The sequence below is a fragment of the Barbatula barbatula genome, assembly GCF_947034865.1.
Source record: "Barbatula barbatula genome assembly, chromosome: 13".
NCBI lineage: Eukaryota > Metazoa > Chordata > Actinopteri > Cypriniformes > Nemacheilidae > Barbatula > Barbatula barbatula.
Window position 1 is genome coordinate 14,504,734 of NC_136776.1, and position 19,420 is coordinate 14,524,153.

At 37.1% G+C, this 19,420-nt stretch overlaps 2 protein-coding genes across 3 annotated transcripts in view; both read right to left on the bottom strand.

Moving 5' to 3' along the window:
• Positions 1 to 19,420, bottom strand: part of LOC306902970 (adhesion G-protein coupled receptor G7-like) — a gene marked incomplete at both ends in the record, with an annotated part of 93,216 nt that overhangs the window by 24,918 nt on the left and 48,878 nt on the right. The window lies entirely within an intron of this gene.
• On the bottom strand, positions 7,828 to 19,175 carry LOC306902418 (adhesion G-protein coupled receptor G7-like). 2 transcript variants are annotated; one of them, XM_079470948.1, is made up of 14 exons: positions 19,080 to 19,175; positions 16,309 to 16,481; positions 16,136 to 16,204; positions 12,317 to 12,447; positions 11,982 to 12,044; positions 11,786 to 11,857; positions 11,461 to 11,615; positions 10,553 to 10,738; positions 9,875 to 9,987; positions 9,447 to 9,778; positions 8,927 to 9,008; positions 8,642 to 8,800; positions 8,389 to 8,548; positions 7,828 to 8,155 (listed from the first exon to the last, which is right to left on the bottom strand). In XM_079470948.1, exons 7-14 carry the CDS (start codon positions 11,488 to 11,490, stop codon positions 8,147 to 8,149), a joined length of 1,071 nt encoding a protein of 356 aa, XP_079327074.1. In that variant the 5' UTR covers positions 11,491 to 11,615; positions 11,786 to 11,857; positions 11,982 to 12,044; positions 12,317 to 12,447; positions 16,136 to 16,204; positions 16,309 to 16,481; positions 19,080 to 19,175; the 3' UTR covers positions 7,828 to 8,146. The 2 variants fall into 2 exon arrangements, with proteins under 2 accessions (XP_079327074.1, XP_079327073.1); XM_079470947.1 differs by having other exon boundaries at positions 7,828 to 8,210; positions 19,080 to 19,146.

The window sequence follows — 19,420 nt, forward strand, 5'->3', positions numbered from 1 at the left end:
TCTTTGGTCTAAATGAGATGTGGCTTTCATCGTCTTTCTTTAACTCTTTCTTGAACAGCGGACATCTGACTTTCTGCTGTTCCATCTCCTCTTCCATCTTTGCCTCCTGGTGGATCTGGGTGATAGTCTTGGGACCCAGATTTGCCCTCCGTGGAACCCATAGATTCTGGAAAAAGAATAATACTGTATGTTAATGCTGTGATTAAAACATATTTTTGAATATTGGCAAAATAAAAATCTCACACAACTCACAAGTCTCAGCTCCATGACGTCCTGCATCATGAAGCGGATGCGCGTAGATGTTTTGCGCTCCTTCACCAAAGTTTCCATCTGGTGAATGTACTCGTCCATTTTAATCTGAATGTGAAAAACACAAGAGTCAAAAACATCCACAAGCATCAATCAATTCATCGGTATGCTGTTTTGCTGACACACAACCAAACACAAGAACCCTTACCTTTCTTTCCCCAGCGTCGAGTTCTTTGCCCACTGTGGTGAGCAGCTTGCAGAGGCACTCGAGTGTCTCATCATCATGTTGGTTCAATGAGTTGGTGAGACACTTGTGTATGATGGTCTCCTTCAACATCTTCAGTTTGTAGAGCTCCCCGATGAAGTTGACGTTTCCAATGGAGCATCTTCTAGCTTTCGCCCTGGCCTCTGCAAGCTCTTGTCTCAGTTTTTCCTGTTCGCCAGCCTGAAGGAAAGCAAGAAATATAAAATTAATTTCTCGATAATTTCATAAAATAACCCTTTTGAAGAAAACTTTATGAATTTTTTTGGAGTACTGAAACACTTACTGGTGCAGCCTCCATCTCCTTCTGTTTGATGGTGAAGCCGTCCTCCTTCACTTGGTCATTGTCAAACTGCTCCAAGCAGAATCGGAGCAGAATTGACTTGAAGGACGAATATGTTTTGGATGACTGTTTCGAGGGGACTTTAAACTACAAACACAGAAAACAAAAATAACTTAAACTCCCATCTGAAATCTTCAGCTGGATCTACATATGTAAGTCAAAGGCTATTTAATGCAGTAGTATTTGAAACATAACTCACGTTTGCCATATTCCTGCACATACTGGCGTACGTGACAGAGAAGCTGGGCTCAGAGATGGCTTTCTCATGCACCAGCTCTACGACACGCCTGAGACGCTCCATCGTGTCGATCTGCAGCTCATTCACCTTCACCATCAGCTGGTCGAACTTCTCGGGGGTCAATCTGTTGAGGATGCTCCTGAAGCTCCGCAGAAGTTCCTACATAAAACAAACATTAAACATTATTTCAAGATACAAATGAATTCAATGAACCAAAAGCTGAATGAGATGCAAATTTGAGTTAAAGTAATTAAACACACCTCAGTTTTCTTGTGCTCTGAAACTTGACTGCTTGTCTCCTCTTTCTTGACGCTGGGCCTCCAAGCATCAGCCGACTTGTTCAGCTGGACGTCTTTATCCAGCTGAATGTTGATAATTTTGCGTGCAGGTAGTCGACGCACTTCTTTGTCCTGAGAAAAGAGACCGAATAATTTAACTCGGGATAACTTGAACTAGAGCTTCTAAATACACATCACTTTTGTTTATGAGTTAAACGACTATAATCCTGTTTTCAGTTTAAAGTATCCGTAAAGAAGAGATTTTAAATGGATGTTTCAAATAAGACAAAGACAAACCATTGATCGGCTGCTTGATGGAGTTTTAGGCTTTGATCTCCTGTCGATGCTTGGACCCACTGGCAGCCTCTTTTCATTCATCTGTTAAAACAGCCAATCACAGAGCAGACACATGTTAAAATTTGGTAATTTTCTAATACTTAAAGAGTCAAGATTACTCAAGAGAACTTCTGCTTGTTTGATGTGTTAGAGCAGGACTTGACGTAACAGAGACTGACTGAGATTTCACTGGAAGCTGCTAAGATTTAGCACAGAATTATTGAATCACTTGCATATGGCTTTAGATATTGTAAACTAGAAGTCTTCTGGTTAAATATTAGTTCAAAATAATCTTCCATTCAAATGATAAATTCAATATTGTTATATAAATGCAGTAGTTCAGGGAATGCAATCAAACTGCATTAAGGCATTTTTAACAATTAGCTGTTGTGTTTTATATATTGTTGCTTATCATAGACATTATTACTTCTGTTGTTGGCCAAAGTGTATATTACATATACATTTAGATAACACATATTGCAATGAACATGCTTCCTTCTAATAACGTGTTGTGTATAACAATAGGTGTCACCTCAGTGTTGGAGGTCTCTGGATCCTGGTCCCTCTGGGGCTCAGATGGACTTTCGGACGTCCCGTCTTGTTCTTCAGTGACGGGCTCCTCCATCATGGTTGAGGGTTGTTGTTCCTCTTTTTCAGGCTGGAGAATTAGCAGAGAAATAAATTTCAAAACGTCAATGTCACTTACTTTTCATTTAGAGTTGTTCTACATATAAACCACAATAAAACTAATCAAAATGTAACATGTGAAAAAAACATTTTAGCACAATGACATATTGCTCATATAATTTATTTCACACATTTAGTGGAAACATTTTATACGTACATAAAACAATCACTGTCTGTTTAGATGTTACACATAAAACATGTTTCTATTAAAAACCTACAATAAGGACACTTACATCCACTCTTTCCAGCGGCAGAATGGACCCCATAGCCTTGATGTTGAGGCATGATGGTAGTACGGACCCCATAGATATGATGGCGGGGTCCAGTATAGACATCAGGGTAACATTGGTCGGGTCGGTTGCTAGAACTGACTCCATACCAATGGCAGGAACTGATGATCTTCTTGGATATATGACAGTAGTTGGGTCAAAGGGAACTAGCTGCACTTCAATGATGAAAGTCGAAGTCTTGAAGTGGAAAAGCACTAGACCTTTGCTGCTGATAATAAATCGCTTTGAGAAAGTGATACAAACAATTTGCAGTCACGTAACTCTCGCTGTACTCCTAACCTGTGAGAGACAACAAGAAGGTAAACATCGATCGATCTCAACCGATCTCGGTTATTATCTTAACCGACGTGTTTTTTCATCAAAACAAGTGCAGTTGATCTAAATACATACGTTAAATACAACAAAATAGCTTAAAAACTGAAGAGGTTTTTCAAGCGTTACTTACCAGTCGTTCGCTCAGATAAGAGTGAGCGCGTCTACGCGTCAACAGAGTTTTGAAGCGCGCGGACTCATTATTACGTCACGCCATAGCAACAACCAACGTTACATAACATCAAACCAGTAACTGGAAGCAATAAAACACATAGAAACACATAGAAATCATGTTATATTATTATAATAAAACATTCACAAGACAAGTCGATTTGATCACTGGAATAAATAACATGTTTAGTCATGTTTTATGTATTAAAGCATTAGTGAACCGCACTTATACAGATGCCGCTTCAATTCCGCTTGCGGACAACTGCCACGCATGTAAATACTTCACAGGAATCATAAGACGAAGTTTAAATGTGCGTTAACATGTATAAAAATACACTTAATAATTGCTGTAGTCCTTTTTATTCTGTGAAGAAATACATTGTTTATTTTCATTGCCGAAGGCCTCATTTATTTGTCATTTGGTGGACGGAAATACCGTCTACATGCTTTGAGATTTTATGAGGAATAAAAAATGATTCATGGTCATCAACATTTCATCAAGTATTATTTAACGCATAAATCGCCCATTTCGAAGCCACCTTCAAATTCTTTCACGGAGCTTTTAGCTTTTTTTAAGATGGCGACGTTTATTATCTCTATAACTATTTCTTTACATTCCTAAACATTTCGCTTTAATAATAGGACTCTTCTTTCCGTTTCCATCTCGATTCTCTCCACCACTCACAACCAGTGACTGTATCCAGTGTTATATTAAATAATGTGTTATAACATCAAAACACCCAAAGACAATAACAACACATCAAATGAATATTTGTCAGGCTGCATAATACATGAAATTCTTTAGTTACGGTGTTTGTATCAAATGCTATCAACTGTGCTTACTCTGGTAAAACCCATGTTAATAATTCTCCTAATAAAGTGATTTTACAAAATAAATACTAAATCATTTACTAGTTATTATTATGGCTATATTGTTAATTTTAGATCAAACTTTGGAATCCACTTATGATGTTTAATGGCAACAGAAGAGAAAGACTTGCAATAATAATAAAAACAATTCAATTGTATCCACACATAACAATAAAGATTTGATAGTATATAGTACAAACTCACAGTATATTATGTTTACAGATCTCGTGCGTTTTAAACTCAAAGATGAAAATGTAAACAACACTTCTATTATAAGATTGTGATGCATCTAAATATGTATTAATATGTCTAAATGTGCACAAAATGGTGCCAGGTTGTAATGGTACCAATAGTACCAACATGTACTACACATTTACAAGAACATTTTACTTTCTGTCACAAACAATTTAATACAAAATTCAGATCCACAAACAATGCAAACAAGGTAAGCAGAAATCATTCACATAAAATATCAATGTTAAAGTGCAACAGCTTAATTTAACCGTTGAACTTTGAATAAAAGTTCCTATGACATGACATCTTAAATACTTGTATACTGTAAAAGATGACTTGCAGTCATTCAGTCCACAAGCACTGTTAAAACTGAGTTCATGTGACGTGTTCATAGTTTCGTAAAGGTTATTGTTGTTCTTGTTGACCTTGTGCATCGATTTGACAGTTATTGGAAGGGGCTTTTCACCCACCTCTGGAGGAACAAAGCCAGCACTGAAGACTCCAATAATTCCCTTTTAAACTCCAAATCTCCTGCAAACCTGCGCACTATCCATTTTGACAAGTTTCCTCCTGGAGAAAGTCTTTTCCCAATCGTTTTTTACCAACTGTGAATGGAGCACCAGCATCACACTGTGAGAAAACAACATTAAGACATTAATGCAACCAGATTTCATATGACATAATTGTTCCCCTTTTTAAACCATACATGGTTCATCCCTAAAAACAATAATGCACTTAAGAGTTTAAAAAAAAGTTAATTTTGCCATTCTGACCTTTGTCTTTATGTTAATGTCATATCTCATCTTTTTGTGAATGTTTTGTATTGGCGAGAGATCATTTTATTTGCCCGACCGGACTGAGTCCATGTAAGTAGATGTGGACGTGGAATCCTGTTATTTACATGTCATCTGTGAATTATGTGCTCAGTTTAACATACGACACGAGTGATGGTCAAGGATTTATCTGAGGATATGAACACATGAACTTCATCTCCAGAGTTCCTCTGAGAGTTTATTTACAAGTGTTTTACTGTCTGAGTGAAGCGATCGGCGAACACACAAAAACCCCATCATCTTCCCTGCAGTATTTGTTATTGAACATTGTAGTGCCCTTGTAGTAAATTGATAATCACTGTTTACTTTAATAAAGTTAAAAAAACACTATAGTATCTAAGAATTTGACTGCAGTTTAATATAGTTAATCGTATAGTATACTACAGTAATTTATGTGGATACCACTATTGTATAGTAAAAAAGTAAAAACACAGAAATGAAAAATATTAAAACAAATGAAGGTGATCTAAAAATAACATGGTGCTAATTTATCCATCTGTATGTAACATTAATGTATTTTATCAGTTACCTGCTTATTCATGATGAATTGCAGTTTCATATTTATTTAAAGATGACAACAGTGGATTTATACTTGTTCTACTACGGTTTGGCCCGTGCTAGCAAACTTTAAACCTCTCTAACACCAGTGCTATGTGCAAAAGAAGTTCACTTAAAGCCTTAACACTAATAATAATGACTGCTTGCCTTTGTTTTATAACAATTATATTGATTATATTATATAATAATTCAAATGAAATATATATTTTTGATCTTTGGACAAGTGATTTTTGTGAATGACAAATGTAATAACATGACAATGCTTAATGTCAAGCCCTGAGATGTATTTTATATTGAACCGTATTGTTTTCTAGCTGTTCCCTCTACTATTGCTGATGTAAACAACACAGTCACGTTATTCCAGAACCGTAGTGCACTATATAGCCTACACAGATCTAGTGGAAGTGGACAAACTATAAAACACAAAGCTGTAAACTGACGTTCACTGAAGAAACATGAAGTTCAAGTTGTTAGACAGGCGCACTACATGCAATACATGTTTTGAACAGGAGGGGCCGCTGTGTTCACAAACATACTGACGTCTCTTAAATGTAAAATAATGTCAAAAGCACAAAGTCTAAGTTTGATTATATTTAATAACACTTTGGAATTGTTCGTTGGTTTTCTTTGATGTGGACTTTGTTTTAAAATTGCAGTTTAGTTTTGTAATTTTACAATTTTACAAAGAAATGTGCAGTTGTTTATTTAATTTGTCTCATCTGATTTTGTTAAAAATAAACGTTATCGTGCAGTGCATGACGTCAGTCAGCTCCCAAAGCAAAGTTATTGCGCGCGCATTCAAACTGACTGACAGTCGATCGTGCTTTTTAAAACTCAGAATAAACCTGGGAAATTAACAATCCGGAAATGACGTTAATGGACTAAATAAACCCCAGATTATTTTTCACAATAAATGATCGCTTCATAATTTACCTGCATCGCGAGCTACACTGTCTGTTTATCTTATGCCAGCAGCCCCTGGATGACGTTCATCGTCTTCTTCTGCGAACAATATACAGGCAGCAGCTCGCCTTAAAAACTGCGACGTTCATTGGTTTCAGGTGAGTGACAGTTGACCTCATCCAATGTGCAGAGAGCCTGTCCATCGTTGCCCGTTTTGATTGCTGGAGTAGCGTGAAGAGGCGTTACAGGTGTGGAGGCCCCGCCTCCAAGCTAAAAGCCGTATCCCAGACCACTTATCTCACATTTTCAGCTGACAACATTGTGACGACATTTGAACCTAATTTAAGTTTCTTTTTCTTAAAATGTACAATATTCTCAACCCATAAGGGAACACGTGTTTAGTTCATCACAAACATTTAAAAGGGAAAGAAATGGTATGAAAGTTACAGTCAACACACCTGACACACAGTGTAATATGATGTGTTAATACTTATTGTCCTAAATTCTTTATTCTTTGTCTTTTCGATTTTGTTTATGTTTGTTTATAATGTATGGGGCTGTAATGAATGAGCAAACTCAGTCTGAGTTTTTATTGCAGACGATTAGTTTTTTTTTATGTTTATCAAGATACATCATAAATTAACAAATATTACTATTAAAAATATTATTATTACAGGATAAAGCGTATTTCACAGAAGTATTTAACATTGCAGTTTTATAACGAAGGTATACAGTACCATTTATTACACAGCTCGTTGGAATGCTTGATTCTGATTGGCCAGTCGCGACATTTGCAGGTCAGTTTATTCCCAGATAACAACCTCTCAAAACGAGTAACCCTGATGCAGCAAATGATTTGGAATGCGTTTTTTTTCGACAAATTAAATATAAATATGTCTTTTCATAACACATAGTGATTCAACCAAATCGCCTGTTTGTGACAGTTGAACGTCGTTTCTTACCTCAAAACCTAATGAAAACGGCTATTCCTCGCGGAAGGTCTGCGTTCCGTATAAAAATGAGCTAATAAAATGTTTCAATTTTATCGGAGCCGATAGCCTTGTGGTTAGTGCACAGACATGTGGCGCTGTAGCGCTTCCGGGCGACCCAAGTTCGTGACCCGAGTTCCAGTCCCGGCTCGTGTTCCTTTCCCGATCTCACCCACTTAGTTTAACGCTGTTCGGGCTTATTTCTGCGATAACAACCGGCTGCCTGTACATTATGCCTTACTCCGAACACATATAATATCAGTTTGCCATGGATACAACTTTGAATAACCTTTATTTGTTTGTTTTAGATACACAGTTAATTTAATAGATCTGGGTAATTCTTTACATAGTTCCTTAAAGCTGATGTGATCAGCAGTTTCAACATCTAATATCAATATATGTGATACATTACCATTAATATATAATAATGTATGTCCAGTTTAAAATAACAGTTTATTTGGCATTGATGACATCGGGTGGTCTGAGAGAGTCAGGATTTGCAGGTGTGTAGATTTCTCTGCTTTCCGGTAACTTAACCTTCCATAGAAAGAAGTTTCTCCTATGAAGGCCAATGTCTGGTGCATTCAAATTATTCAGAAAACCTGGATTTGATTTTAAGAAAGATCTCAGTGTGAATAACACGAATATCTGTATGCCCTTTGGGAATGGAAAGAAAATGTGAAGTGAATATAGAAGCACTGCATGTTAACAATCCATAAAGTTTAGTAATATGAGTTGAATTCAGCAACACGACTCTATTTTTAATAACAGGCTGGCTGACGGGCCTGTACGGGCGCAACACGCAAATGGTTGGAAAAGAAAAAAATTCTCACACCTGTGTTGTGTTGCAGACACAGAAAACTACGCTCAGGATCAAGTGGAGAGTTTGTTCACGGGTGATGAGTAAAATGTAGCCGGTGACCCAGGTCAGACCAAGCATCACAGCTAGAGTAAAGCTACTCAGAAGCTTCTTCCTCGTAGAAGTTTGTTGGGATCTAGAAGACAAGAGCACTTAAACCTTTTTGGGTGACACCAACAAGATTGCTTAAGTATGAATAGATGAATCTGAAGAGAATTGGTTTAGGTACCTGTTTAACATAGGGTTGGTCTTACAGGTGTTGTGAGAGAAATGCAGCAACATTGCGGTGTTTGAGATGAGCATGATTACCAGAGGAAGCAGAAATGCCCAGAACATTGGCTTTCTCAAATCAAATTGCTGTTTGTGGTCCGAAGAAGCCAGCCAGCAACTTAAGAAAGGAAGGGTTACAAGTGAACTTCTACCAAGTGAAAGTACTGAGATCTGACATTAAAGAACCCATTATGTTACTATGGTAGTGTCTACATGGACAAACCCTATATTAGGTAGTACTTACAACTCTTCTTGTCGATAACCTAAAGGCTCATCCATTCTGTAAGTGGAACCCACTGAGATACCAACAATGACAGCTGGAAACCCTGAGATAAGAAAATGTATATGGACAGTCATATGCAAAGGTTTAGGCCGTAATCTTCTGAATGCAAATAGTTTCATTATTCACTCACCCTCATGTCATTTCAAACCTGTATGACTTTCTTTTTACTGCAGAACATAATAGAAGATATATGTTGGTAACCCAACAACACCGGCCCCCATTGACTTCCATTGCATTTGACACGAAACCACTGAGACTTTTCTCAAAATGTCTGCTTTTGTGTTCCACAGAAAAAAAAAAGAGTCATTCAGGTTTTGGAGGACACGGGGGTGAATAAATGATGATAACATTTCTGTTTTCTGTTGTTAAACTATCCCTTTACATTTGTCCTTACAATTAAACACTATTTGGCCATTACATATCTCAACTATACACTATTTTCAATTAAATTGAGGTTGTATTAACTTTTATTGTCTCCTACCCCAGCCAAATGCAACGGACACCTTCAGAAACCATGCAGGTGCTCCAGTAATAGTCGCTTTGAAGAGGAGGAACACATGAATCCCAAAAAGAAAATTCCAAGTGAACGTGGCCAACAAAAAGTAATGAATCAAGGCTGTAAATATGGTGCAGGGACCCTCGTCTGGGTACCGCTTGTGATCCGACGAAGGAATTGTATTTTCTGGAATAAATTTTTCCTCTTTTGCATGTGTGATAGGATTGTTTATGCCAAATATGAAGATGAGGTAGAAAATGGTCATGCTCAAGCAGATGTTCACTGTAAGCAGGGTAGGGCTGCTACCTCGTGAATTCCTGTGCCGGAAAACATATGAATATATAAACTGCAGGTCAACTGGAAACAAAATGCCTGAGAAGTATGATTGTGAGCTGTTTACGACTTTCTTTTACCTGGTCGCAATTTGATAAACCACTGTGACAGCCAGTCCCACTATAGACACAGAACAGCCGATAATGCTGATCCAACTTAATGCTTCTGAATATTGATAGTTTGTCTTGAAAGTCTGCAAAAGGACATTTTTAAAAACATTTATTTGTCTACGTTGAAGGCTTTATAGAGTCAATCACTGCAATACATCATAAATAATATATAAATAACATATATTTCATCAGTAATAATATAATATATATTACAGATTACATCAACTACTAAACACGTTTTGTTGCCATTTGACCATACATTTATAAATAAAAATGATTGGTAGTTTTTTTCGGGTTTCAATAAAAAAACATGGTTGCTATAATATTGAATCTTTTCATCATTTATTTTTCAAATCATTTTTCCTCATCAAATTCAGTTAGATTATCAGTTTATTCCCTTTTGGTTTAACTTGTCAACTTCCCTTCTCTTTTTATTGTGTTAACATGTTTCATGGACTTTTATTGTGTTAGTTAGCTGATTTGTTTTAGTTAATATTACTTACTAAAAAAAAACAGCCGCAGTTTGATTGATATTTATTGGAATGCACAATAAAAACATGATTTTTGAAAAACAAAAGGATTTTGCGAATTAACTATAATAAATAAATGAATGAATAAATATGATTTTGTTGTAAATGTAAAGCTTACCATGAGGATGGCAAAGTTAAAATTCTTTTCATGCGAGTTGAAATTCTTTTCATCCGAGGGTTTACACCTGCAATGTACATGGCCCGAGAAATTATTTGTTTTCGTGCAGCCTTCTGTACTCCAGTCATTTTTGGAGTAACTCCAAAACACACATGCAAAGTTGTGGAGGGACAATGTGGAATCATCCTGAAAGACAGTTAGATCAAATGTGGATAAATAAGGTCACCTTTGTCCATAACTTCTCATTTCTTTATTTAATGAGTGGATGAATGTAATTATTGTTTGCCACGCAAACGTGTCACAAAAAACAGCCCCAATTGAAGGACTGCCCCAATTTGTTAGTCATTTATTATGTCTGACAGTGCTGTTATGACCAATAGAACATTTTTTATGCTCAATTGATCAGAAGTTTTTAAGGAGATTTCAGCTGTGTGTGCTATATGCTGTTATAATATAGCCATAGATGGAATGGCAGAAGTGCATAATCTCATGTGGTCCTAAATTGTTAGGAGAAATAAAAACAGAAACAAATGAGACGATTGTTCAAATACTTAAAGACTATGAAGATGTACAGTAAATGTAGAGGTAAAATAATCTGAGTAAAAATTTTCTGAATTTGGATAGATTTGAGATTTGAGCCTTCATATTGAGATCTTCAACAGTATTGACTTTTGACTAGCCGTATTTAAACTCAGTTTGTGACATTGTTGCGATCTCTTCTGAAACTTTAATGGAGACGTGTACAGGACTTAAGCGAAAGTTTCCATTTGCTCTCCATTAAATCTCATTCATGTCAAGGTGAAATACTAAAGATATTGAGGAGATCTCTTCTGGGCGCTGAAAAAGAAGCTCACTCCAACAGTACGGCAAAACTGATAAGGTTGGAAATTACAGAGAAGATTGCTCACCGATGGTTTAACTGCAAACTGAAGCTCCATGTTTTGAAATTCTAACAGGTTAGCAGAGAGCACTCTTCTCTTGGTATCCAGGGAAGATTTAAAGCTTTTTGACTGAAAAAAATGATCACTATCATAGAGAAGAAACCCGACAACTTTATCATAATCTAGAGAGAGAGAGAGAGAGAGAGAGAGAGAGAGAGAGAGAGAGAGAGAGAGTGCTTTATTGACATTACCTAATCGTGCCTAATGTCTGGTTATTGAAATAGATTTATACCAGTAATGTAATATCTAAATTTTCAACGTAATGTTGTGGTTAAAATGTGTTTGGATCTACCAGTACTGAATGTGATATTGATCTGCAGGTCAACCTTGTCTTTTGGAATAGGCAAATCTTCAGGCACAGAGTCTAGAGGGATAGTGTGCGCGCACAAGAGAGAGAGATGTTTACTCGAGGTATGCAAACTCCATACAGAAAGACCATATGGCTCCAATATCACTCAAGAAATAAATGTATATACAAATTTTCTTACCTTTAGGCACATTCTGGCTCGAATTCAGTTTAATTCTGTCAGGTAAAAAAGTATCACTCCGTTCTGTAGATGAGAAAATAATCATAATTATAATAATCATAATAAGTTACCGCGTTAGCAAGATAAAATGACTTACAGCCAGTAATAATGCCAATTGTGCAAGCCCCGCAATTCTTTTTACAATGTGTACATTTTTACGTTACAATTTTTTACATTTTCACAATTGAATTACATTTATTTTTAGTCCTGGCTATATATATATATAGAGAGAGAGATTTACAGATCACATATTTAAAGTATCAGCCAAAGATTGTTTTAAATTGTTGTGTACGTACCATTAAACAAGGTTAACTGCGCTTGTCGAATTGGACTTGTCCCCTTAAAAGACTGCACTGCCAAATTAGGCTGCACCAGCGATGTTTTCAAGTCCTCAAGCAGTGAGACTTTCTGAAGAGTCTGTGTTAAACTACACAAACACAATACAAATTCAGATATACGGTACATTCAAGCATTATGCTGACATTTATACGTCGTGAGCTTTGTGGGAGTACACAGAGATGGGAATCATAAAGTATTTAGCTCCTGAAAGGTATAGCTCACCCAAAATTAAAATCCTTTCTTTATTCTGTGAAACATACAGTATCTTGAGAAATGTCTATGTGGTTTTGTGTTCATAATGCAAGTCAATGGGGGCCATTATTGTTTAGTTTAACAACATTATTCAAAATATCTTTTTTGTTTTCTTCGAAACTATACTCTCAACGCATCTCTTTTCACATAAACTAGCTTCTCGAATGACCTAGCGGCATTGAATAATGGAATATATTTTAAGTGACACAACATTTTTAGTGAGCCAGAAGCTTTTCTTTCACTGTGCCGCACATACCATACTGAGTCCCGGAGGCCTTGACATCAAATCAAGGGGCGAAATATACATTTACATTTATGCATTTGGCAGACGCTTTTATCCAAAGCGACTTGCATAGCATTATCCTATACATTTGATTCTAACTATGTGCAATCCCTTGGGATCGGACCCACGGCCTTGGCATTGTTAGCGTCACGCTATTACCATAGAAGAGCTTACAGAAGGTTTATTTATGAATATGGGAAGCAGTCCTGATCAGGATATATAACACTTGTTCACCTCTGTCTCCTTATGAGGCACCATGAACTGGATCTCTGTTTGAGAGGGAGATTATCCTTTGCTTAAACAGACCATGTTGAGGCAAGACTGGAGGGGAGTCCATATTGGGAGATTTTCAGTAAAGTCATTTCAGTTTCTGAACATTATAAAGAACGCCACCGACAGAGATTGGAGCCTAATCTTGCAGTAACATCATCTCTCAATCATCACGTCTTACAACAACCAAGACGACTCAATAAACATTCCTGTTTTGGCATTCTGACTCAAAATGCAGCTTGAAAACCCAAACAATGGACAGTTATGTGGTAAATGTCAATCCACACTAGGCTAGAAATGCTTCAAGGTTTTTCCTCTCACTCTCTCCATTCTTCAGCAACCAGCCATGAAATGCCATTCATCAGCCCGTGGACCTCAAGCGGAGGTCCACAGGGACAGAAGCTCCAAACAAACTAAACGTATCACTAACTGGGATGAAGCAGGAGGACGTGTCAATCACGAGGACGCCAATGGTGAGTGGGCATGTCCTCGGCAACAGCATCCAATAATAACAAGTGTAACACTTCATCATCTCCATTATTTTTAACGTTTTATGTTGATGTGTAGAACAGCTGGAGGAAAACACGGCTAGTTCAGGGAGGTCTGATTTCGAGGAATGCAAAAATTAAACTGGATCTGAATGCGCTCACCAGCACTTCTGAAAACGTTTTGTTTAGTTGCTGGTTCTCATCATGGATGCTATGATGTCCAGGCGAAGACCATACTGGTTTCTGGTGAGCAGTAAACCTATCTATGCTGGTCCACCTGTTTTACCAACATAACCAGAATTACAAACTGGTCCAAAAACGTTAAAGTTCAATTTCTCACCCTTATGTCATTCCAAACTGCAGAACACAAAATAATATATTTTTAATAATGTTAGTAACCATTGACCTCTATTGACTTCCACTGTATGGACACAGAACCACAGACACATTTCTCAAAATATATTCTGTTGCGTTCTGCAAAAGAGAGATTCAAATGAAGTTGTTAAGACCAGTTTTACTGATGCACACACAGAGTCTCTTTTCTGGCTACGCTATTGGTTGTAATACACTTATAGAGTAGTCAGCAAATGTGGTTTGGTACCAATAAAGTTGTTTACGCTTAAACACAAACACATAAGCAAGTATGTTCTTGCAAGCATTCCAGGCCAAACCACAGTCCAAGCTTTAATTTCACAAATATCATATCACATCACACTCTCTGGTTCTCCCTCTGCGCCCCGACAGAGGCGTGGTGGTCTCTCTAAGGCACACACACGTTTTGTCTCCTACGAGCCCACGTGAGGTCATCTTCCCTCCACGTGCCACCAATCGCTTACAAACCTGTGACTACAGAACGCTCTTCTGGGTCAAACCTGACTCCTTGGAAAATAAATATCGTCTGTTTTCTTTTTCTATTTTACCACTCTTGTTCTAATATTAGCCAAGATGCTGGGTCTGTAATCGCGAGCAGAGAAAGGCATTAAAATCACATCACGTCAAAACTTTTCCCAATGACATCTTATCACACAAAACGATTTCATGTTTGGATGCTGATATCAAACACCTTTTGCTCGGATGTCATGAACAAAGTTGTTGGATGGGGAAAACTGTATTGCATTATGGTCAATAAACGTGTAGTGTACATGCATTGTTTATTCTATAACATGGAAATAGGATGAGAGAGAGAACCTAGGCTGAGAGAACATGGAGAGAAAACAACAAAGATTGCCTTTCCATATATTCCCAAGCTTCTCATGACCTACAAAGCCCAACATTTAGTTCTTTAACAGCCACAAGATATTGGAACAACATGTTGAAACGCAGTCAGACACATGCACACAGACATATAGATCTGTATATTCCTTCAAACAATAAATCTTGGGAGAGTACCTGGTTCTGAGCCACGACCTCGGCCCCCTACTGAGCAACCAAAACAAAAACGGGAATCCTTGGCAAAGATGACTGAATGACTCAGCTCTGACCATGAATTCTCAAACTTCACTTTGGTTTGAACCACCTCAGACAAACCCAAAACAACATAAACACCTTATAACTGATATTGGTTATATGTACCTCTGGCTCTAAACTGCATTTTTGTTTACTTTATTTACTTACTTTACCTTTGAACAAACACTAGAGAAAACACTTTTTAAGGGAAAGTTCACCCAAAAATGTCATTTCAAACCTCTATGACTGACTTCTGCAGAACACAAAAGAAGATGTTTTGAAGAATGTTGGTAACAGAACAGCAGCGGTACACATTCACTTCCCATTGACGTACCCATGGTTTTGTATCTATACAGTAGAAGTGAATGGGTACCGCCGTTGTTCGGTTGAATTATTCCTTTAAGCATTATTTGGGGGTAGCTTTTATTTTCCTCATAATCATTCCCCTTATAGCATTTTATAGTCTTATTTTACTCTTCTAGTCATGGTCTGAAACAAACTAGAGCGAGAAAGAGAGAAACGTCACAGCATTTCTGGAAAACGCAATTATATATTTAAAATCAATCTTTGTGATGGTTAAGATTAATCGATGCACAACGAAGTAGCATAAACAACTGTACTGGCATTAACTGACATTAACAAAGATTAAATAATGCTGGAAAACAATATTGCTAATTTTAAGGTAATGCTAGCTAATGCATTTATTAATGTTAAGTATTACAACCTAATTTTTCATGCTTGTGGCAGAGAAAATGAGCGCTATTAACATACGAATTCCCATCTCTCATAAAAATCTATTGCAAATATTCATGAACAAAACATTAAGAGTCTTTGTTTCTGTAGAAAACAACTGGTTGATTCAGATTGGAATAACTCAAAAGACCGTCAACAGAGCCACGGTACAGACAGGAAATCTCAGCCCTCTTATAAGTAGCTCAAATATGCATCAACACAAATCTCTCAGCACCATCACAGGCCTGTGGTTTTTGTATGTCTGTGCATTTGACCATTTAGTGCGAAACTAACTTGTCACTTACCATCATGGATCGACATCACAGAGACACGTGATAGCCAGGAATTCCGAGACAATACGGTTCAGGAACGGGCTGAAAACAGACGAAAATCGAATTACCTTTGCAGTTAAGGTGTGAATAAAACAGGCAAATTTGTGTTGTCAGCCGTTCTCGGAAACCTTTTGGCCGTTACGTACCCCAAAAGTATGTTCCATGCAAATGAGCAGGCCAGGATGGAGAACCCAAAGCTTTGTACTTTCATCCAGATATCCCGGGCAGTATTTACCATTAAACAACCATTTCACATAATTGGGGTTCTTAGCCAGTGGGTTCGTCAAAAACAACCTTAAAGCATGTAGGCTATAAAAACCTGGAGAGAAAGAAAAAAAAGTTGTTTTGAAACTCAAGAGGAAGAAACTCTGTTCTTTGTAAATGTAATTCATAACTTTTTCAATCAACTTGTCTCTGTGTTTACCTGTTTGTCAAAACAGCACATTTATGACAAACAAATAGTGTATGAAGTTGCTTCTCAGTCAAAATGAAGATTTATTCTGCTGTAGGCTGTAAAGGAATGTTTGCGCCCTCTTGCTGTAGGTGCGATCATTACAATTTAGCAACATTGGTGTTTCTCAGCCAAGTGGACGTGGCCCGCCAGGGGGTCTCAAGATGATCTAAAAATAAGACTAAACAAGGGAGCTAAAACCGCTAAAAAGCTAAATAGTTGTAATAGTGTGTATTTTACTAATCCTTATCCAAAGTTCTGGAATATTATTGGGTAGCAGCTTTGCGTGGGGTCTCCAAACACTATTGTGGAAAATGGGGGTCCAAAGGGATTAAATGAACTGGACTAGGGATCCTAAATCCACACACACATGGCTGAACAGGTCAAAACTGCTATGACCGTTATTGAGGTCATTGTCTACAGCGGAAGAGAAAACGCCTCAGTCTGTGACGACGATAAAACTATAAATAGTGTACCATGAGTTATACAGAACAGTCACATTTAACAGACATATGGACAGAAAAACAACAACAAAAGTGGTCTGGCACCTGCTCATGAACATCATGACTTGAATAACCTCATGAACTGTCAGTAAAATACTTTGCATCAGCCAATTATAAAATTATAAAAATGATTGTAAAAAAGATTTCAACATAAAATACATCCAACTAGCTTCCAATAAGGCAAGCCACAAAGAAAGCAACATTTGTGGGGTTTAAGGGATATTTCACCCTGAAATAAACATGTTGTATTCATCTACCCACCTTCAAAATGTTCAAAATCTGTATAAATATCTTTGTTGTTTGGTATTAAAAAATAAAACTGACCTTTGAAAGGTAAAATATCTGTCAAACAAGAATATGGCATTAAAGGGATACCAAATATGTACCAAACATTTGCAGAAAAAAAAAATATTTTGAAAAATGCTGGTAACCAAACTACATTGAACCCTATTGACTTCCATTGTATGGACACAAAACCACAGACACATTTCTCAAAATATCTTCTGCTGAGAAGTAGTTTATTGGCATGTTTAATGGCGTAAACTGACAAGTCTACATCTATCTAAAATGATCATATTTGTATTTTCTTGTAAATGGCTCCTCCTGGTGGATGTAAACAACTTCTGACCTAGTTTGGGTTCTGAGACTTAAATGCGTAGTCGCTTTTTTCTGTGTTTAAGTGCTATAATCGGGTCCCCGGTGCATCTAGCAACCCAGAAAACGTGCAAAATAAGAACCCAGTTAGTTTGTTTAGGTGTGCCGTTCCCTGCGAGCATGTGAGAAACCATGACGCCATGACTAAAGTTTGTGGACAACATGCAATGTCGTCGCTGCACAGAGTCTCAACCTCGGAACAGAGAGGATTGTATTTATTTAATATTTATTGGAAATCCATCAGAAACCTGTAAGTAAAAACCTGCTTGTTTGCGCGAATCACTTCAAGCCGGAGTGCTATTTTTTCAACCTGTACAACAGTACAAGCAGGATTAGCTTCAAAGTTGTTCCTCAAGAGGGATCGAGACCAACGGAAAGAGATGTTAGTAATATTTATCAACAGTCTGAATTGATGTAAATGTACCGTATATATAAAAGGATAATGATAACATTCAAAGCCAGTGTTAAACTTACTCTATAGTTACATGTTATTTGGCAAATGGGCACTTGGAGTTTAGCTGTATGTTAAAACATTATGTGAGCCAATAAGTTTAGCAGCGGCAAGCTGTTTGTTTTTCTATTGAACAGGCTCTGCGGATAGTTTCGTTTTAAACGTTTTATGAGGAGAAATTCTGTGGATTTTAGGAGAGCATACACGCATTAGGATGCGCTGTTTGCTTTGACGGATTTTTTGTCACCGGACGAATGATTTGAGACATTTAAAACTAAACTCACTGCAGAAGAGTTCAGGAAATATCATTCAGCTAAACCATTGCCATGCGCTGTAACTCATTATCATTTAAAGAGACATGCACCAAAACGGGTAGCTGTGAACATAGCTGTTTTTGAGGAGGTAAAATGGGTTTTGTTTACACAGCCATTGAGTGTTTTTAAGCAAAATATGCTACAGACATTTCATGAAGACCCTAATACATCATGCCAACTTGGACTCCAATTGGTCCATTGAACACCACATACATTTAACATCACATTTAATACAACCATTATAAAAACATCCAACATGCCAAATGAGCTCTTCCCTGGTTCAAAAACTGCAGTAAAAAAAACAAATGAATTATAAATACGCCACAAAATGAGCCTATCATCTACAGTTCAGTCGTTGAACACAACACACACTGTATGTGGTTGTTTTACTTATAATATTATGTGCTATAACACACACTGTATGCTAATTTTTATTTATAGCTCAAATTTGAGTTCTATTATGCAGTTTTACAAAGCCTTTACAGCACTTCTCCATCTGTAACAAATATAAATGACAGATATAAATGACAAACATAAGACTCACCTTACAGAAGATTGGCGCAAACACTGGTATATATACACACAGACTAGTCAGGGAACCACCTGGACACAATCAGAATTGGCCAACATAAAGAACTACAAAGACCATGGACAAGGACTACAAAGCTCGACTTCAAAATAAAAGACACAACACTGCACTGAACACAGAACCCTTACAACCACAGAAAGAGATTTCAGGTATACTTCACTTCCATAAATTACCACAGGGCAGTTAATATATTATTTAAATATTTAAACAAAAACATTTATGATTTACACAATAATACAATTTACTTACTCATTCCGAAAAGTAAACAAAATAATTTTCTTCCATTGCATATTCTT